This window comes from Dromiciops gliroides, chromosome 6 (genome assembly GCF_019393635.1).
Source record: "Dromiciops gliroides isolate mDroGli1 chromosome 6, mDroGli1.pri, whole genome shotgun sequence".
Taxonomy (NCBI): Eukaryota; Metazoa; Chordata; class Mammalia; order Microbiotheria; family Microbiotheriidae; genus Dromiciops; species Dromiciops gliroides.
The window spans coordinates 96644629-96666563 of NC_057866.1; the positions used below are offsets into that span (position 1 = coordinate 96644629).

The 21935-nt window shown below is 37.9% G+C and overlaps 1 protein-coding gene across 2 annotated transcripts in view; it reads left to right on the plus strand.

Annotated features, from left to right (window-relative positions):
• The window catches only part of LETM1 (leucine zipper and EF-hand containing transmembrane protein 1), an 86304-nt gene that overhangs the window by 20111 nt on the left and 44258 nt on the right, over positions 1–21935 (plus strand). For both annotated transcript variants that reach the window (XM_043972563.1, XM_043972561.1), the window contains exons 4-6: positions 12781–12924; positions 13544–13681; positions 17403–17606. In XM_043972563.1, coding sequence (XP_043828498.1) covers positions 12781–12924; positions 13544–13681; positions 17403–17606 — 486 coding nt within the window. The remainder of the gene's footprint in view (positions 1–12780; positions 12925–13543; positions 13682–17402; positions 17607–21935) is intronic.

Consider the following 21935-nt stretch of genomic DNA (forward strand, 5'->3'; position numbering starts at 1 on the left):
GAACAGAGAAATTATTTGTGTGTAAGATTTTATAAAGTATATTTATGCCTTATGAGGTTTATTAATGGTTATCCCTGTATGGAAGAAGGATCCTTCTTCCCACCCCACCCCTACCTCCTTTCTTCTTTTTTTTTGGGGGGGGGTGGTGGGAGGCAATTAGGGTTAAGTGACTTGCCCAGGGTCACACAGCTAGTAAGTGTTAAGTGTCTGAGGTCAGATTTGAACTCAGGTCCTCCTGAATCCAGGACCGGTGCTCTATCCACTGTGCTACCTAGCTGCTCCTCCTTTCTTCTTAAGTGTGAAAATTAACTTTTTTTTTTTTTAAGTGAGGCAATTGGGGTTAAGTGACTTGCCTAGGGTCACCCAGCTAGTAAGTGTTAAGTGTCCAAGGCTGGATTTGAACTCAGGTACTCCTGAATCCAGGGCCGGTGCTCTATCTATTGCACCATCTAGCTGCCCCTCCTTTCTTCTTAAGTGTGAAAATTAACATTTTGAGAATTAATTCAAGGTAATTTACTAATTGGGCTTGATAGTAGAAGACTCTCTTCTTTCTGAATATCTTGGGACTAAATGCTTTATTGCTCTCCATTTAAAGAAGGAAATAAGAATGCCTTTTCTTAGCCTGTTGCATAGGAATATTTAAGGAGAGTCACTGAAAACATTTTGTTAAGTTCTTTGAGTGGTACAAAATATATGTAGAATTATAACTAGCTGGTTTGCTGAGTTAATACTTATTAGGGAAGCAAAATTCAGACACATTTAATGCCCCCAAATTTACATTTTAGGTATATTTTAAACTAGTGATATAGTAATCATAGTAAAACTCAGATATTTAATACTCTAGACAAGAACATTAATAGGATATACTTTATTTTTCTATCATTTTCACTGAGTGCTATAAAGGGATGTAGCTGACAAATATTTTGACTTTTTATCAGCAGTTTTCATCTTATTAAACTTGTTGAGGAAAAAAGAAAAGCATCTTCTTCTGATCCATGAGAGCTTTTTAGACTGATATTTTTCCTGAAAAGGAATGGTAAGAGTAAGAGACTTGGAAGGACATAATGAACTTTGTGAACCCCCAAAACAATAGAGTTGAGACTTTGGTGGAGAAGGATACACAGATGACCACTTTACTACATGCAAGTCTTGGACTCCATAGTTCTAAAAGTATTTGTTAATTTGTTCAGTACTTGGAATCTAATGAAACATTATCCTCATTTGGATATTTGGAATAAAAGAGAAGCTTTATGAATCTCAAATCCTTTATACTTGTGTGTATGTGTGTGTACAAGCACAGCCTTTGAAAAGAAAATAATAGAATGCTTTGTTCATATTTTGTGTTTAAAAGATTTAATGACCATTTCTGGTTATAAATTTTACAAATTTTTCATTATGCCTTGTTAAAAAGAGTTGGCTGTTGTCATCTATAAAAATGTTTTCAGATTCTGCCTTTCAGATTTTAATAGATTGTTTTTTATTTATGTGGATTTTTTTTCAACCCATTTTTATGGAGGGGGAATGCAAAATATCCAAGTGAGTAATCTTAGATAGTAAATAAACTCAATTTTGAATGATTTAATTGGTAGGACTTTTTAAGATATAATTCATACCATTGAATAGTCAGGCATGTCAGAATTATACTATTGAACATTTATTTTTGTCAATATATTTTCTCACAAACATTTTAAGTCAGGTGTTTTATTAATCTTTGGGTTAATTTCAGCATCAGTACTAACCTGATTTTATCATAATTACTAACCCGAATAACATGTAAGGCTAATTATCTTGGTAGATGCCTGCTTTACTAAAGAATTCAAAATTGAGGTTCTTAATGTAGGTTGTGTAAGTAAAAGCTTTAAGAAAATCTAGTGTATAAATAGAGTACCTGCTAATTTTTAATGTGATTACTTTTTTAAAAAGTCTAGTATGTTGTTTTTCCTGAAGTGTTTCAGTTGGAAACTTTTAAACATCAAAGATCAAAGGAGTAGTATGGTTATGACAATTCAAAGTAGCAGCAGGAAACTGACACAATGAACCTTTAGAATTTAAGAAGCTGGGGAGTCAGACAGATGGACAGCAAATTTGGTGTGTAATGTCTCCAAGGGTCTTTTTGTTTGGTTTTGTTTTCTTAGATCAATGAAGCAGCTAATTAGCCTTAGCATATACAGTATTTCAGTTCACTTTGGAAACGTCTGAATACAGGAATTTCCTTTTTACATTTCTGTACATGTGTAGTTAATGGCATAGGCTTTGGTGATGGTAAAGAGCAGAGCTGCTGCCTGGAGTTTTTCTCTTCAGTTTAAGATTGCATATTCATTGTAATTCGAGGTTGGATGCATGATCAGAGATCTCTTCTGAAGGGAAAATGTATCCAGAAAAGGGTAACATTAAAATAATTGAGACTGCATTGCAAACCATATGGTGTTTCTTGCCTTTTTTAGGGAAGTAACTGGCAGCTCATTATATTGTCAGCCAGTCTTTTGTCTCTTTCCATTTTCTGAGGCATGCCACTGCTAATGGGGACTTGCCTAATGATGGTCCCTTTCCTGGCTGGAGTGAAAGTGGCGGAAATGCCATTAATGTACATTAGACACTTAATATCAAATGGTAAATTCATAGTTCAGAAAGTAACTGCAAGGAATTCTTTTCATGAGTCTTGACATTAAAAATATTTTGTTACCTTTATAAGAAATCTCATTTTCTAAATGTGGACTCTCAAGCTATTTTAGGAAAGGAGACATTGTCAAAAAATCTGATTTAATTTTTTTTCAGTATTTTTACTTTTCAGAAGGCCACAAATAATTGAAAGCATAAATGGAAACCTTTAGAATTAAATAACTAAATTACTATTTATAGTAATAATAGCTGAATTTTTAAACTAGCAATTTATAAAATGCTTTCCTCACAATCCTGAGGGACAGCAGTGCAAGTTTTTTTCTTCCAATTTTATATGTGAGGTAACTGAGACTCAAAAGAGGTGAAGTGACTTGTCCTTAGTTATTTCCATGCGGGGTAAGTCCCAGAGCTAGGCCTAGAGCCCAGGGCCTCTGATTTCACCTCTGACTCCTAGGGTGTATTATCCTGTACATCTTGGAGCTCAAAAAGAATCCTAAGTTGCCTATAAGAAGCTGCTGTGTGAAAGGTCCCTCTCCCAAGTTATCTTGGGAAGTTCTATTGTTTTGCTTCCCTCTGCCTGAAATAGGAGATGGTGACCTGGGGGGCCTATCTGTCTCAGAGCCATTGTCTGCTGCCTCTGTTTTGGTTCTACCTTAGAGCAGGCAGTGAATGTGGCACATATGAAATCCATTTCCTCTCAGTTGTTAGGTGGCAAACATTTTGAAATGTAGCTATCTTTACTACTTAGAAAAAAATTTGAATGATATCTAATGATTTGGTATGTAACAGTGATGTGGGTACCATAAAAGGTGGTCGAAATGGAAGAAAAAGTCTTTCAGTTCCTATCTGTGTTTCAGTGCAGAATCCTTGGCAGGTTTTATGAAACTGAAAAGGTTTCAAATAGGTCAGGTGATAGATTGTACTTCTGGCATCTGAAGACCAGACTGGCTAAGTTTGGACAAACTCATTAAATGTCAAGCTGTAGGGTAATGGATGCTTTCAACCATGGCACCTCCTGAAAACTATCAATTAAGGCATAGAAAACTTTCAGTCTCCATTGGTAGAGAGAACATGCACCCTGATGAAAGCATGAGTCCTTGAAGGACCAAGAAAGAGAAAGTTCACTTATAAAAAAAATTATGAAGGAATAAAGTATGCATGATGAAAAACTGAGGTTCATCTAAAGAAGCCTCACAGAAAATGCTGCCACATGAGATCATGAATAAAAATTGCTTGGCTAAGCACTATATAAATGACAACTATTGTTGCCTAGAATGTCAGTCTGATCATTATTAAAAAGACGCTGTGGAAATTATTTGTTTTGAGGCTCACAATAATAATAGAGGTAGACATGATTTTGCAGTTACACATACATGGAGTAGAGGCTTTTCTGGAAAGTTGTTAAAATTTCTGTTTTATATTTCATTTTCCCATTGATGTCTTTATAAAACAGGAGAAATTCATTCCTGTGTTTGCCCTAGAGTATAATAAAATCACACTTAGAATCTGGCAAAAAAAAAAAGTTTTTTAAAAATAAATTTTATAGGGGCGGCTAGGTGGCACAGTGGATAGAGCACGGGCCCTGGAGTCAGGAGTACCTGAGTTCAAATCCGGCCTCAGACACTTAACACTTATTAGCTGTGTGACCCTGGGCAAGTCACTTAACCCCAATTGCTTCACTAAAAACAAACCAAAACAAAAAAATGAATTTTATAAAATCAAATATTAATAGTTCTTAGCATGTCACAAAGTAATATTGAAACTAGACATAACAGTGGTACTCAACATGGGAGGTATTGTTATAGACAGAAGTAGAAGTAGTTAGCCTTAATGACTTTCTGATTTAGTTTTGTCTCTGTACTGCTGCAGTGGGTCAATACTTCTAATTTTATGTTAAGATAACTTCTCTATGATTTCTTTTCCCCCTTGGGCAGTCCCTGCTGTTTGCTGGTCATTTTCCATACATCTTTGGTTTTGTAACCTTGAGATGTGGTTTTTGGTATCTTTGGTCAAATTACATGCCAATCCCTGATCAATTGATAGTGATGACCATTTTTATTCCAGTGTGTATGTCTGGGAGTCACACAAAGCACATGTGCCCTAGGGAAAGGAGACTTTGCTATCTTACTGGCATCCGGAGATCTCAATGATGATCTTTTATTTTTTTTTCTCAAGATAAAATATTTTCAGTTGTGCTGGGGAGCATTCTAATTTCTACTTTCATCCTTAATTCTGTGGTTCAATTTTGTATTCGTTTTTTTTGGGAGGGGATTATTTTTTGAATTAACTGTTGAGAGTTAGCTAGAACTTTAGCTATTTTCAACAAAGACTTAAGCTAAGATTTGACTAGGGATGAATGTTAGGGATGACAGACATGAGACTCTTGTCAGCTCTGGCAATTTGCCTAAATTTTAGGCAAATTCATTTATGATGGGGTTTTTTTTTTGGTTATCAAATAATTTGTTTATTGTATTCCACTTACAAAGAGAATAGTGCACCCAAGTAGAAAGAATACAAATATATATTCCTTCAGGGTTGTGTTGTTGCTTTTTACTGACAGCAAGTACAAATCCTTTAGTGAGCATTTAATGGCAGTTTCAGCATAGGATGAAAGTTCAAGAGAGTAAGCATGGTGGTACCTGAAAGACTGAATTCTTCTACAGTTGCCTTTTTGTGTCTTCTATTCCATCTAGTTCCCTAAACAAGTGAGGGGAAAGAAAGGTAGAGAAACATTTCAGAAATTAAGTTAGAGGATTTATCTTACCACCATTATAATAAGAAATTATTTCTTTTGTATCAGAATTATTCCTTTCATATCAGACTATTTGTTGAACAGGAATGACTACAGTTTTTCTTCCTTAATGCCACCACCAGAAATGCCTTTAACCCTTCTATTATGGCTTAATGGCATTTAAAGAAATATAACTCGAGTCGTAGTTTATCATCACTAAAAATACAGATAAACCTGGCAACCTAGGGAAAAATTAAGTTGCTGGAGGATTTCCTTGCCATTCGGAATGCTTGGTAAGCTTTATTATTCTTTTTATTCTTCACAGATATACATAGGTAGCCTGGCCTAGAAATCCCCTAGAGAAAGAACATCATCTGATTTCGTTAGTATCACAAAGTCAAGAATCTGACGAATTGGCTAGCCAGACAAGGATACGCAGGGAACAGTGCTTACGTGGGTCACATTGTGGCATCATTGGCTTCCTTACCATTAGATTCCAAACTCAGAAGAAAATCAAACACATAACAGTCTAACAGTTGTAAACATTTTATCTCCAGTTCCACTTGCTTGGCTTTCTCTAAATTCCATTGTTCTGAAGCAGGATCCACCCTCTATGAGAGCATTGATTCCCAAAGCCCTTTGGTTCATAATGAGGAAGAACTGCTGTGATCCCAGTCCATTGAACTTTGGCTTTTGGTTATGACTCGTATATCAAGGGGCAAATCTGAGAAACCCATATGATGGGTTTTTATAGGAGAATTTTCTGCATACTGACTTGCTTTATTTCAAGGGATAATAAAATAGGAATCGTTCTGGTGATTTTGAGTGAACTATAGATATTCATTCAAGAAACACCTATCATATGCCTGTTAAGCACTGTTTTAGGCACTAACGCACACAAAGACAAAGATGAAATAGTTCCTGACTATTAGCTTACATTTCATTGGCTGTCCCAGTATAAGACACATCTCTTGTTTTTAGCTGTTTTGAAAGTGACACCATGAATTTGCAAAGCCTTGGTTGCTTGCTTAGACCTAAGGATTCTGTTTTTATTTTCTGTCTGACTAGCTTGTGTCTTAGGATCTAGTTTTGGTATAAGGACTTCCATAGATAAGATCTAAAATGTAAATGTGGATTAACCTATATTCTTATATATGAAAGTTTTCTGGCTTTTGAAATTTAACTTAATTAAAAAAATTTTTTTTGGGTCGGGGCTTTACTTTAAGTTAAACAGGGGGCAGCTAGGTGGCACAGTGGATAAAGCACTGGCCTTGGATTCAGGAGGACTTGAGTTCAAATCCAGCCTCGGACACTTGATACTTACTAGCTGTGTGACCCTGGGCAAGTCACTTAACCCCAATTCCCCCCCCCCCAAAATATATATATAAAGCAAAGCTAAGTACAATTTTAGTTTTTGACAAACATCACAGATTAATCATTCATAGCATGCTGATTATGTGAAAGAAAGATAACGTGATCAAATTGTGATTTTTCTCCATTGATACAGACTATTACACTGTGAAGTGATAAAATAATTTTATCAAAAATATATTCCACAATATTTAAGTTTATAAACTAACATGTAATTTTGTATCTAGCAATTAATCACATTGTTAAATTGCTCTCAACTAACAATTCTAGCTACAAAGTATATGTTCTCTTATCAGTTTTGAGGTATTTTTAATTTTTATTTTTAAAAATTAAAACAATTTTTAAAAAACAGGGCAGTGAGTAAGTGACTTGCCCAAGGTCACACAGCTAATAAGTGTCAAGTGTCCGAGGCTGGATTTGAAATCAGGTCCTCCTGAATCCAGGGCTGGTGCTTTATCCACTATGCCACCTAGCTGCCTGCCAATTTTTTTAATTTTTTAAAAAAGTTTTCCCTTTTTTATTTTTTTGAGTTATTTTAAAACTCCATTTTAAAACTCTCATGTTTCTGGAATGATTCTGTACTAAAATTCATGGCAGTGGTGGCAGAAAAGGGGCCAGGCTGGACTTTGGCCACAAACAGCTCTTTATAACCCAGTAACAAAGGAATTCTGCAGAGTGGAGCTGAAGCTCACCTGGTGCACTGTGCTGGGGATTTTACTCTGTAGAAGAAAAGCAGTTTCTATGTGATGGTGATGTGGAAGAAATGCTGGAGTCTTGTGGGATAAGCAGTAGAGTATAAAAGAGCTAAGAAAAATAAGCTGAATAAATGGGAGTGGACAGCTGGGAGAGGCAAGAAGCAGTGTTTTGACATTGGAGGAAGACCCTGATAAAGTAATAGAAGGCACACCTTTGTGGAGGTGAAATAGCTCTTTCTGTGTTCATCCATTCTTTTTTCCTTCCAGAAGATATGATACTCTATCCCTTAGCTCCTTCCCCTTGGCCTATGAAACATATTCAGGTTTCTCATATCCTACCTTTCCCCTGAAAAGATGCCCCAATCCAAAACCCCAGTTTTTCCCTTAGTTAGTTCTGTTCCCAGTTCAAAGGATCATCCTATCTCTGACCACCAAATTTCAAAAAAGAGTAGTTTCTACTTTACCTGCCTATTTTTCAGCCCCTGGAAAGGTAGGTTGGGGTCAGGTGACAAAGTGTTTCAAAAGCTAAGCAAAGGAGCTTATATTTGATTCTAGAGGCAATGGGAAGTTATTACTGTTTGAATATGAGAGTGACATGGTCAGAACTGCTGTTTATGAGGTTCACTTTGGAAGATTTATGGAGGTGATATTGGAACATGGCAGAGAAATTAGCCTGTTGGAGAATTTCAGATAAGAAGTGATAAAGGTGGTAGCCATGTATGTAGGGAGGAGATGGCTGAGAGAGAGATTTGGGAAATGATAGGCTATGTGGAGAGTGAGGAGTCCAAGATAACACCAAGGTTGTGCCCTCAACAAAAATGGGAAAGTTCTGAAATGGAATAAACTTGAGGGAAAGTATAAGATGTCTGTTTTGGACATGTTGAGCATTAATCACCTGTAGGACATTCTTGGAAGTCATCATTGGGCAGTTGGAGAGTTGAGACAAATTTATGAGAGAGATTAAGGCTGGTCATCTGAATAGAAATGATCATCAAACATCGGTACTGATGAAGTCACACAGTGAGATAGTGTAGAAAGAGAAGAGGGCCCCAGTTTATATCCTTGAGGTAGACCCTCAGTTAGGGGGCATTATATTGATGATAAGCCAGTAAGAGAGAAAAGACAGGAGGAGAACCAAGAGAAAGCAAGGACAGGAAAAACCTTGAGAGGAGAGAGTATCTAGAAAATATTAGCCAAAAATATAAAAAGTCGCAGAGGTTGAGAAGGATGAGAATTGAGAAAAGGCCACTAGATTCCACATTTAAGAGATCATTTCTAACTTTGGAGAGAGTTTCAGTTGAATATTCAGGTTAGAAGCCAGATTACAAAAAGTTGAAAAGTGAAAGGAGAGGAAGTGGAAGAAATGAGAAGCTAGATTCTTCTCCCCACAGTCAATCCTGACTGTGAAGGGAGTAGGGGGTTGGGTGGAGAGTATAGATTGACAGTTTGAGGAGGTGGTAGGATCTAATGAGGGATTTTTAAGGATGAGGGAGATGAGCACATTGATAGGTAGCCATTTGATAGGGAGTGAAGTTGAACGTGTGTGTGTGTGTGTGTGTGTGTGTGAGTGAGTGAGTGAGTGAGTGAGTGAGTGAGAGAGAGAGAGAGAGAGAGAGAGAGAGAGAGAGAGAATGGGAGTAAGCTGCTGGAGAAGACAAGAGAAGGGATGAAAGGTATATGTTGATGGGGTTGGCCTTTCTGAGGAGACTAGAGTTGGAGAAAATGGAGGATGACCTTAAGTGGTTTTAAGATGTAGAGAAGAGAAAATGATGGTACTTGTGGCAAGTAGTCTGATTTCTCAGTGCATTCCTGCATTATTCAGTCAAGGTCTCTTGTTTTCTCTTCACCTGAGAAGGTTAGAAAGAGTATACTGTGAGAGGCAGATCTGAAAAGAGAAGACAGTTTCCATGGGGATTGAGAAGGAATTAGGGAGGATTAAAAGAATTATCTTGCAGCTGCTCATTTGCATGATTTCCATGATTTTGGTAGTAGTATGTTAGAGTTGAAGGGATAGATGGTAGGAATAATTGATTGGTGTTTGGCACAGTGTGTGTTTGGTTAGTATGGGGTAGAGGGGCAAGGGATTAGAGAGCAGAGAACAATGTACAGTTGAGATTGGAAAGGGAGGAAAGTGAGGTTACAGTAGTGTTGATAGCCAGCAGATCCTGAGGAATGGAGAGTGAATGGTCTAATAAGGATGAAGAATAAGTTTAGGAGGGGTGTGTACTATAGGGAGAGATGGAATATGATAGGAAGCTGTGATCTGAAAAAGAATTTCAGAATTTTGTGTCGTGGAACATTTGTGGGTGATGGAAAGATCAAAGGTGTCAGGGTAAGGTCTCAATCATGGGTCTCTACAAGATTGAGGAACTGGGAGGTTAGAGTGTTTGAGAAGACGTTGACAAGTATGCTGCAGTCCCCTCCTTGGCACAAGTTGGGATGGAAAGGGAGAATGTCTTGGGGGCCCCCCCGTAGGTAAGTGCTATGAGGATTCTCTTTGTGTAATACCTTTTGCTGAGTGATGGTAGCAAGGGGAGAGTCCAGACTGTCTTGGAGGTGGAGGCAGGAAAAGGGAACGCAGATCTTTCCTTCTTTCTTGTCCTCCCAGCCATGAGATATCACATCACACCGCCTTGGTGGAAATAAATGACAAGTTTGCCTTTAATTCCTTTAGACAAGCTAGTATATATTGTGTTGTTTCCACAAAGCAATGAATGTAAACTCTTACAGAGGCAATGTTATGTGTCCTACCTTGGGCTTAGGTTTCAGTACTTATTCCACACTTGAGTTGTAGGATCTTGGGCAGTTACTTAGCCAAGGGGACCTTGGCTTTCATATCCATAAAATAAGCATAATATTTCTATAATCTGTTTTAGAAGTTAGGGAAATCAGATGAAGTCAGTAGATATAATTTATGTAAATTGCTTTCTGAATGAGCTATTATGGTTAATTGGGAAAGTTATTTTAAAAATATTTTATTTTTCCCCAATTAAACATAGTATTCATTTATAATAGTGTAATAGTGTTCACTTAATAGCAATTTATTTAGCAATTACATGTAGAGATTTCAACATTCATTTTTATAAGATTTTGAATTTCAAATTTTTCTCCCTCCCATACCTTCTCCCTGTGAGGGCCAAAATTTGATATATGGAGCGTTATTTGGGTGACTAGCCTTAATATTGGGGTCCCAGAAATATGAGGGACCTTTTAAGTTTAACCATCTCCTCTGAACTGCCCTTTTTAGATATTTCTCCCAGGCTAACAAGAAAGGAGCCTCTAAGCTTTAGTTCACAAAAGGATCAGATTTTATTACTTGGGAATTAATTAAACAACAAAGGTGAAACTAATAAAAATCAAAGATAAGGAAATAGGAAAATAGAAATACAGATAGATATTCTTAACTCTAAACTTAGCCTATGCAATTCCCAGGCCGTTTTCTATTAAGCTAGTTCAAAGGAATTTAGGGTTTTCCGTAAGTAACTCACCCAACAGCTGAACAGCCCCCAGTCTAAGGTTGCTCTCGTGCTGTCAGGACAGCAGTCCCCAGAGTGAGAGTGAACTAGCATTCTGGAAGTGATTCGAGAGCTAGGGTTCTGGAAGTTCCCTCTAACCTCCCTTCAGGGAGTATTCAATCTTTTCTCCCCCAAAAGCTGCCTATACCACAAATAATTTTTACCACATCCCTAAGACAGAAAGCAATCTGATATATAGATTATATTTGTATAATCATATTAAATAGATTTCCACATTAGTCATGTTGTGAATGAAGAATCAGAACAAAAGGGAAGAACCATGAGAAAGAAAAAACAATACACAAAGTGAAAATAGTATGCTTCAATCTGCATTCAGATTGCATAGTTCTTTGTCTGGGTGTGAATAACATTTTCCATCATGAGTCTTTCGCAATTGTCTTTGAACATTGTATTGCTGAGAAAAGAGCTAAGTCTGTCATAGTTAATCACTGCACAGTGTTGCTGTTACTGTATACAATGTTCTCCTGGTTCTGCTCACTTCACTCAGCATCAGTTCATGTAAGTCTTTCCAGGTTTTTCTGAAATCTGCCTGCTCATTGTTTCTTTTACTTTTTTTTTGGGGGGGGGGGTTGGTGAGGCAATTGGGTTTAAGTGACTTGCCCAGGGTCACACAGCCAGTAAGTGTCAAATGTCTGAGGCCAGATTTGAACTCAGGCCCTCCTGAATCCAGGGTCCCTGCTCCATCCACTGCGCCACCTAGCTGTTCCCTTCATTAAATTTTTATGTCGTAACTTGGTCACCTATTCCCCAGCTGATGGGCAACTCCTCAGTGGCCAGGTCTTTGTAACCACAAAAAGTCTGCTGTGAATATTTTGGTACATATGGGTCCTTTTCCTTTTCCTTTTATCTTCTGGGAGTATAGATATTGTATAGATATTGTGATATTGTTGGTTTAAAAGGGTATGAACAGTTTTATAGTCCTTTGGGCATAGTTGCAAATCATTCTCCAGAATAGTTAGACTAGTTCACAGCTCTCTCAGCAGTTCATTAGTGTACCTGTTTTCCCTTAACCCCTCCAGCCTTTTTAATTTTTGATAGGTGTGAGGTGGTACCCCAGAATTGTTTTATTTTTCAAATTTTTATTTTATTTTATTTTTTAACAGGGCAGTGAGGGTTAAGTGACTTGCCCAGGGTCACACAGCTAGTGTCAAGTGTCTGAGGCTGAATTTGAACTCAGGTACTCCTGAATCCAAGGCCAGTGCTTTATCCACTGCACCATCTAGCTGCCCCCCCCCCCAGCATTGTTTTAACTTGCATTTCTCTAGTCAATAATTTAGAGCATTTTTTCTTTTTCCCTTTGATCATGCTTGATTTATTTTAATTTTTTCATTTTATCAGACTTTTTTTTTCAAATTACATGTAAAGATAGTTTTCAATATTCACTTTTGTAAGATATTGAGTTCCAAATTTTTCTCCCATCCTCCTTTCCCTCCCCATTCCCAGTGCCAGCTAGGAATCTGATATGTTACACATGTACAATCATGTTAAACATATTTCCACAGTCATGTTGTGAGAGAAGAATCAGAACAAAAGGGAAAAAAATGTAACAAAGAAGAAACAACAAAAGTGAATATAGTATGCTTCAATCTGCATTCAGACTCCTTAGTTCTTTTTTTGAACCTTGTACAACATCCCTGGCAAGTGATTATCCAGCCCTGCTTGAAGATCTCAGGGGACAGAAAGACTTGATACTTCCTGATGTTTCCTTCTAGGTAGCTCTTCCTTATAATGTATCGTAGTTGTTACTGATTGTTATGTAGGAGAAAACATTCTTCCTTTGTAAAAATAATTCCTTTCAGTTATCCATTAATATTTTTCTTTTCCCCAGTTTCTTCGGATATGTGCTGATCTCTTTCGCCTGGTCCCTTTCCTAGTCTTTGTTGTGGTCCCATTCATGGAGTTCCTGCTTCCGATTGCTGTTAAGCTCTTCCCAAATATGTTACCGTCAACATTTGAGACGCAATCCATAAAGGTAAAATGTATCAAAATGAACTAGCTTATGAATGGTTTTTAAAATTGTTTAAAACAGCTTTGCAGTTTAGTGGACAAATTTCAGATGTTAACCATGGTTGTCAATTTGGAAACTTTGTGTTAACTTTATATTGCAGCGCTATAATTTTCAGCAGATTTACAGATTTCCTGATTATGCTATACTTTTGGGGGGGGCGGGGCAATGAGGGTTAAGTGACTTGCCCCCAGGGTCACACAGCTAGTAAGTGTCAAGTGTTTGAGACTGGATTTGAACTCAGGTCCTCCTGAATCCAGGGCTGGTGCTTTATCCACTGCACCACCTAGTTGCCCCTTATGCTATTCTATCTTTTTTGGTGATCTGTATTCCAAAGTCAAATAATAGGAAGCCATTTTATTCCTTTTGAGCCAGTTAGTCATAACAAAATGGTCCATTTCTGCTGACCAAATGGCCGCTCCCCTGTTCGTACATATTCATAACGGCCATCCTCCAGTGAGGAGACATTGATGTGATAGTTACTTTGGAGCAAGATAAAGCAGGGTAAGTTGCAGAATTGATATATGTTTCTGGGATAGGACATTATGAGCCAACGCTTACTTTTTTTCCCCTTTCTCCTTTATAGGAGGAGAGATTGAAGAAAGAATTGAGAGTAAAACTTGAAGTGGCTAAATTTCTTCAAGACACAATTGAGGAAATGGCCTTAAAAAACAAAGCTGCTAAAGGAAGTGCTACAGAAGACTTTTCAAAATTTTTTCAAAAGGTGAATATTGTCTTTCAGATGTTTAACTTGTTTTGTTTTAGAATATTTGTCTGACTTTATAAATCTGAAGCTATTTACATAAGGAACTTAAAAACTTGCAAATTTTTATAATATCTGAAATCTTGCTTCCTTCTTTCTTTCCTTCCTCCCTCCCTCCCTTTGCTTTGACATTCATTAGAAAGAAACTTTTACAATGAAATTTTATGAGTGTTATATCTGGAATTTAAGCCTTGATGGAAGGGCATTAGCCTAACTTGAGTTGTAGTCTTAGTCCTGCTATAGTATAGTCATGAGACCATGAACAAGTCATCTTTCCTTTCCGTGAGTTTGTTTCCTCATTTGTAAACTTGAGGTACTAATTCTAACTGTTTTGTATTTATATTTATCCATAAACAGAGTACAAACTCACCACATATTTTTTTTAGTCCAGTATTTTCATAGAGTCAGCTTAATTAACTAGGCTAAGCTCCAATCTGTACTTAACACTGTTAGTGTAGCCATGACTACAGCTGACAATTTCCCCATTTGTAAGATGAGGAAAAGTACCCACTCAGTTTGTCACACTTACTCCTGAGGCCCCTTGGCATAGTGGAGAAGAGCGATTGACTTAGCTGAGAGTGAGGAGGAAAGCCAGGACCATACCTTGTGCTCCTCCCTACCCCCACATATGCACATGCTTTTTTATTTTCTGCCTTCTTGACACAAGTGAAATGGTAACAAAAGCCTTGGCCGACAGAGGCTTTGATTGGAGTTAATTCAAGGATGGAGCTATAATGTATTTTATTCTCTTTGAGAGGAGCTGAGAGGATTTAAAGGTAGTAGCATGATCTTCCTTTTGAAACACACAAGTAAGAGTTAAGTATTTTAGAGAAGTTTAGAGTTGGAAGAGACTGTCTATTCTAAACTCCCCTTACTTTACAGAAAAAGAACCAAGCCCAGAGGATGGCTGGATAGCAGAGCTGGGATTAGGAGCAGAGCCTTCAATTTACTGTCCAGTGCTCTTTGCAGTGGATTCAGCACAGCTAAGAACTAGGACATTCAAATAGCTCCCACAGACACCACCAAGTCCATACACTAACGTCCTTGTATTTTACTCATACGAATCTCCCAAACCTCCCACTAAAGGGCATTTGTTTACTCTGCTTTAAACAAAGCATATTGATGGCAGGAATATTGACAGCAGCCAGAGCTGATAGCATTACCTGTTAGTAAGGGAAGAGGTATAAAAGTGACAGGATGTTGACAGAATAGAAGGCAGGCATTTTCCACAATAGCAAAGAGTCCACCCTCATAGCTATTAAATAGAACCATATAAGTTTTGTTTTGGTGAGGCAATTGGGGTTAAGTGACTTGCCCAGGGTCACACAGCTAGTAAGTGTCAAGTGTCTGAGGCCAGATTTGAACTCAGGTACTCCTGAATCCAGGGCTGGTGCTTTATCAGCTGTGCCCCCAGCTGCCCCCTTCCCTTGAGTTTTCTCTGAGCTGAGACTAGAAGGAAATGAAAGATTCCAGGGAGCGAGGAAAGGGAGTACATGTTAGACTTTTGGGCTTGGGGGACAGACGGCCTGTGCAAAGGAACAGAACTGTGAGGTGGAATTCCAAGTAGGGTATGATCAGTCTGGTGTAGCTAAACCATAGCATGTGAAGAGGAGCAATGGAGTCACTCGGAAGGGTCTTGAGCAAAGGAGTGACATGGTCAGACCTATGTTTTAGGATACTCTTGGGCATATTATAATTGTTGGTGCTCATTCATAGTGATCATGTGTTATCAAGGAATGTTTACATTTATATTCATTATACTGTTACCTAAAACAGGAGCATGTGCCATTCATTTTATAAAGTTTTCTATCAGGAGAGTAAAAAAAACAAAACCCCAAAAACCCAACTCATACCTTTAAAAGGGTAGAGTTTCACTTTATTTGGAAAATGTACTTATATTTCATAGTTCTTTTTCTGTTGCTACCTTACAAATAAAGTAGTATTTTACATATTACCACAATCTATCCATGTTTACTCATCTCACATTAACAAAAATTGGGACTGTGCTGACAATTCTTCTTTTAAAAGAATGTTTGACTAAGAATTCATTATTACTTGCTATTAATCTGTCAGAATTATATTTGTAAATATTTATAATCACTCCAGTGCTGCCAAGACTTGCTTTTGAAATACATTTGATGGTTTTCTCTAGAATTTTCTCATAAATCCAGAATGTACAGCCTTCAAGTTAAATTCTGAGCATCCAGCGTTTCTTGTCGTCCTGTATTTTTTTTTTGTCTTTTCTTTTGGTTATCCTGTACTTCAATCCCATTTAACAAAAATGCAACCAAGAAATTATAAAAGAGAGAAAGGTTCTGTAATTAGTAAGGAGTCTTGTAAATTGAGAGGCTTTCAGCTTCTGAAAGGTTGTCTTCAACCATGTGTGGTGATAGTTGGAAGGATTAAATTGAGCTCCTTTTGGTCCCAGAGGGCAGAAGTTAAGGGATAATAGGTAGAAATTACAGGGAGGCAAATTTCAGCTCAACGGATGAGAGGACCTGGTAGTACACGGACCTGTCCTCATTAATAGAATGGGTGGCTTCAGGAAGATAATGATACAGGAATTAGCTGGCCAGTTGTCAGAATGTGGTAGATGGGTTCGCTATTGCTTCCTACTAGGACTAAAGGCTGTCCGAGAAATGGATGTTTAGTGAGTAGTGGGCACCAGTGGACTCGGTTAACATTTCAGCCTGCTTTGGTCAGATGTTTTCACAAATGTGGTACAAAGTCAAGTGCACAGGTTTTTGAAATTCCTTGTCTCTGGACTCATTTGTGCAGCATTTGCAATTGTTAGGGGTTTTGAATCCTGATTAAGTTTCATTTTGTTAGGCCTTTGGTTTCATGCAAAAGCACAAAGTATAGTGGTTTCAGTTACCTGTATCACTGTCTGAAGGCTTTAACTCCATGTAATTTTAGCTTAAATAGTCAGGACTTTAAGGATTCCCTTGAAAAAAATTGTTTCTAGACTGTCCTTAATACAAAAAAAAAAATTCTTGTTTTTTACACAATCAGCCTTGATTCTCAAGTCTCTCTCTTCCATCCAAATTCATCCTCATAAACTCAGAATAAATGATCATGTAAAATTATGAATACCCAGTACACACATTCATTGACACATTGGTAGATTTCCTTTAGAAATGTTTGCCTGGAGTTTTGATGCCACTTAATCAACTTATAATTCATAAAAAATAAAAGGTCTTTTAAAACTAGGGGCTTTATTAATTGAGAGGGTTTGAACTTCTAAAAACTATCCTTTTCAAATATTTGGAGGGTAGTTTTATAGAAGAAAGATTTGATTCTGTTATTTTGGACTCAGAGGACAGCAGTAGGAGTAATGGGAGGAAGTTAGAGAGAAACACATTTTGGTCCAGTAGGAGAAATAAATAACATTTAGGTCAGTTAAAAATGGAGTAGGTTGGAAGTGAGATGTAGTAAAGGTAGTTCTCATTCAGGTCCTGGTTGGGTGAGATGCCTTGAGGCCTTTCTAGCTCAGAGATGCTTAGGCCAGTCTGGGAAACCTGTGACAGGATCCCAGTGCAGGACCCTGGGCTCTGTTCTGTGGGGCTTCAGATCTTAGAGTTGAAGGGGAAGTGTGGAGTTCCTGGCTTGTTGAGGCCCTGAGGCTTGTTGCTGATTTGTTTGAGGCCCAGCGAAGAGCCTTTGTCTTCTGTTTGGTTTGCAGATACGAGAGACAGGAGAGAGACCTACCAATGAGGAGATCCTGCGCTTCTCCAAACTGTTTGAAGATGAGCTGACACTGGACAACCTGACCCGGCCACAGCTGGTGGCCCTCTGCAGACTGCTGGAGCTTCAGTCGATCGGGACAAACAACTTTTTGCGCTTTCAATTGATCATGAGACTGCGGTCAATGAAAGCAGATGACAAGGTGGGTAGGCAGGAGAGCTTAGTGGCAGGGCCACTGTCTGATATTTGCAAGGACCTTTTTGGTAGCAGACTTTTTGCTTAGAGTTCTAGCACTTCTTTGCTGATTTATAAAAGGGGAGGGAGTTCTGGGGGTGTGATTTTTCTTCCCTTTCAAGGAAGAAAGCTTAACTAAAACAGGGTGTTCCAAAATTCTTCATGCAGAAGCTTTAATAACTTGAAGTAATAAATGCTACAATATTACCCAAAAATCCTTTAAAAATTTAATTATACAAATTTATTTTACATTTATTAATTTTGTGAATTCTGAATAGCAGTTTAAAAATGTTAACAAGACAATCTACTTTATCATTACATGTTCCATGTGTGAGTTCTGGATAACACTTTCTTTGACCAGTGGATTGTTTGAGGAAGTTCACTTGCTTGGCCACCTCAATCACCTGATAACTCTCCATTGGACTTTTTCTCATGGGGTTACATCAGAACTGACATGTATGCATCAAAACTACATTCTTTGGATGATCCTAAGACTAGAATTACAGATACAATTCTTGGATGCATTGAGCAGCAGCTGCTGAAGGTTTTCTTTTACAAAGTTAGAAAATTGAATAGAGTGGTTGGTGTATAGCAGAAGATTATGGTGATTTTGAATTTTTGTTAAGACATCAATAGTTAAGATTTTTTAATAGTTAAGCTTTCAAATGTTTTTTGTAAGTTTGTAGCATTTAATACTTAAGCTAAAGACCACACTAAGACTTTTGGGACACCCTATATTTTGGTTCTGGCGTCTACCAAGAGTATTTTTAATTTCTCATGCCTGAGCCTATGGACTAAAACGAATATGTTTAGAAATTAGAATGAGCTTTGATTATGCTGCTCCTCTGTCTCTCAGATTGTGGTTAAAGGATTAGGACTGAAATAGCCAGGTCAGAAGCAGAAGGCACTGGCATAGCCTTTGGGGGGGGGGGGGCGAGGCAGTGAGGGTTAAGTGACTTGCCCAGGGTCACACAGCTAGTAGGTGTCAAGTGTCTGAGGCTGGATTTGAACTCAAGTCCTCCTGAATCCAGGGCCGGTGCTTTATCCACTGTACCACCTAGCCGCCCCCCCCCCTTTTTAAATCACAAAAGTATTTTATCATTTTCCAGTTTCATGTAAAGATAGTTTTCAACATTTGTTTTTATAAGATTTCTAGTTTCAAATTTTTTTACCTCTTGCCTCCCCAAGACAGCAGTTAATCTGATATGTTATGTATGTATAATAACATTACACATATTTATGCATTAGTCATGTTAGAAGAATCAGAGCAAAAAGGAAAAACCTCAGAAAAGGAAAACAGCACCAAAACCAAAAGAAATAGTATGGTTCAGTCTGCATCCAAATTCCACAGTTTTTTTTTTTTCTGGATTTGGAGATCCTTTTCCATCATGAGTCCCCTGGAACTATCTTGTACCATTGTATTGCTGAGAAGAATCAAGTCTATCACAGTTGATCAACACGTAGTTCAAAATTTTTTTGTTTGTTTGTTTTTGTTTTTGCAGGGCAATGAGGGTTAAGTGACTTGCCTAGGGTCACACAGCTAGTAAGTGTCAAGTGTCTGAGGCTGGATTTGAACTCAGGTCCTCCTGAATCCAAGGCCAGTGCTTTATCCACTGTGCCACCTAGCTGCCCCCTCAACATTTGTTTTAATAAAATTTTTAGTTCCAAATTTTTCTCCCTCCTTCCCTTCCCTCCCTCCTCCCCAAGCAGAAAGCAATCTGATATAGGTTATATATGTACAGTCATAGGGCATAGCCTTTTGCAGAACTGCTGTGGTATCTGCTTGTTACGTATGCCAAGCCCTGGCTCACCCAAACACACGCCATTTTCTGTCCTATCTGCCTCACTGCAGGCTTCATTGTTTCTTGAGTGTAGGTAGAATATCTTGAGTTTCCTAAATCTTAAAATCTTTGTTCTGGAAACAGTGGACCCTAAAGGGAGTCCTGAGGAAAGGCTTTTTTTTTTTAATGACCAATTAGGAAAATTGCTAGTTTTTCCTGTTGTTTCCATATTAATATTTCTCGACTGCAGAGATTCTTAACCTGGGGCCAGTGAATTTGTGTTTTTAATATCTTGATAACTGTATTTTAATAAGATGGGTTTCCTTTGTAATCCTCTATATCTTTATGTTTTTTCCATCATTACTCTGAAAAGGGGTCATAGACTTCCCTAGACTGGCTCTGGGCCTAGGTTTTGAGCCTGGGCTCCACTCTTGGCTTTTGTCCTATGATTTGGGTGAGTTGTTTTTTTTTTTAAGTAACAACAAAAGTGAAAATAGTATGCTTCAGTCTGCATTCAGACTCCATAGTTCTTTTTCTGAATGTGGAGAGCATATTCTTTCTTTAGTTTTTTTTGGTGAGGCAGTTGGGGTTAAGTGACTTGCCCAGGGTCACACAACTAGTAAGTGTCAAGTGTCTGCGGCTGGATTTGAACTCAGGTACTCCTGACTCCAGGGCTGGTGCTCTCTATCCACTGTGTCACCTAGCTGCCTCTGAGCATTTTCTACCATAAGTCTCTTGGCATTGTCTTGGATCTTTGTATTGCTGAGAAAGAGTTAAGTCTATCACAGTTGACCATCACAAAATGTTGTTGATACTGTGTATAATGTTCTCTTGGTTCTGCTCATTTCACTCAGTATCAATTCATTTAAGTCTTTCCAGGTTTTTTTGAAATCCATCTGCTCATCATTTCTTATAGCATAGTAGTATTCCATTACATTCATATATCACAGCTTGCTTAGCCATTCCGCAGTTGATGGGCATCCCCATAATTTCCAATTCTTTGCTACCACAAAAAGAGCAGCTATAAATATTTATGTACATGTGGGTCCTTTACTCTTTTTTATGATCTCTTTGGGATACAGACCTAGTAGTGGTATTACTAAGTCAAAGGGTATAAACAGTTTTATAGCCCTTTGGGCATGGTTTGAAATTATTCTCCAGAATGGTTGTTTCAGGTCACACCTCCACCAACAATGCATTAGTTTTCTGTGGGGTTGTATATTAGGAAGACATTGTTGTGCCAGAACAATATGTAGCAAGAAAACATTGTGTTTTCTTGTGTTCATTTTTGAAGGATATGTAAGGGCCATTCCACCCAAGATCTTATAATTTTTTCTTGAAATGCTGGAGCCTGGCTTATTGGACACCCCAAACATTTCATTTAGATTTTCTTCCAAAATTTTCAGAAAACGAACATCCCTAAGGCCCCCTCCCCTTTTATAAATTAGTAGAGAAGTGCTAGAATTCTAAGTAAAAATTCTGCTATCAAAACGGTTATAATTTCCCAGTAGTTCACTTTTGTCACAGTATTGGGAGGCTTGTTCCACTAGATTTTTAAGCTTTCCTCCATTGTTGCTGTTCAGCTTGCAGTACAAAAACTGCTGCAGATTTTTAAATATCAGTGGAGAACTTGGATGCTGGTCTCAGGATCAGGGAGACTCATCCAGTTCCTGCTGCTGGGGTTGTACCCATTATGAATCACTGTGGGCAAGTCATTCCACCTCCCTCAAGGTGCAAGTCCTCATTTGTAAGACGGGTACTAATACTTGTATTTCCCACCTTACAGGGTTTTTATCAGTTGGGACATTGTAAAGTGCTTTGCACAGTGAAATGCACTATATAAATGTCCATTATTATAGTAGTTGACTTCATAGTTATGTCACTGTGGGGACTTGGGCTAGATCAGAGATGTCAAACAGATTAGAATGTAATTAATTGGGAAATACTTTAGAACACAAATATGCATATAACAGAATATAGATATTGTTAATATGTGGTTTTCTAGGTCACTATATTGTCCACAGAGTTGTCATGTGTTTAGTGACTCCAGTTTCCATTTGACTTTGACATCATTGGTCTACATTTTTGCAGTTTTCCACACTACCTTTGTTTATTTTCTATTTTGAAAGGAAGACTCTTTCACTGAAGTCTTCCTCCATGCCTGTCATCTCAAAGAGGCAAACCAGGGTCCTTCCTTCCAGGGCTATGCAGGCTCTAGCAGGTCCTGTCAAGATGAAAAGGCTTTGAGAATGGACTGTGTCCACCTGCTCATGGGCATACATACATACATGTACCTTTTTAGCTATAATTTTAGTCTAAAACTTAAATTTCATGTGGATATTTATTTAAATCTCTTTTTAAAAAAACATTAGATTAGTGATATTTTGACATGATAGCAGCCCCTAGTGGCTATTATCTAAATACAAGTAAATAGGAAAGCTAGAACTCTTGGCCACTGATGCTTTTTTGTCCTTGCTGCTTTATTCTAATAGGCTCTATATAAAACAGAAAATTAG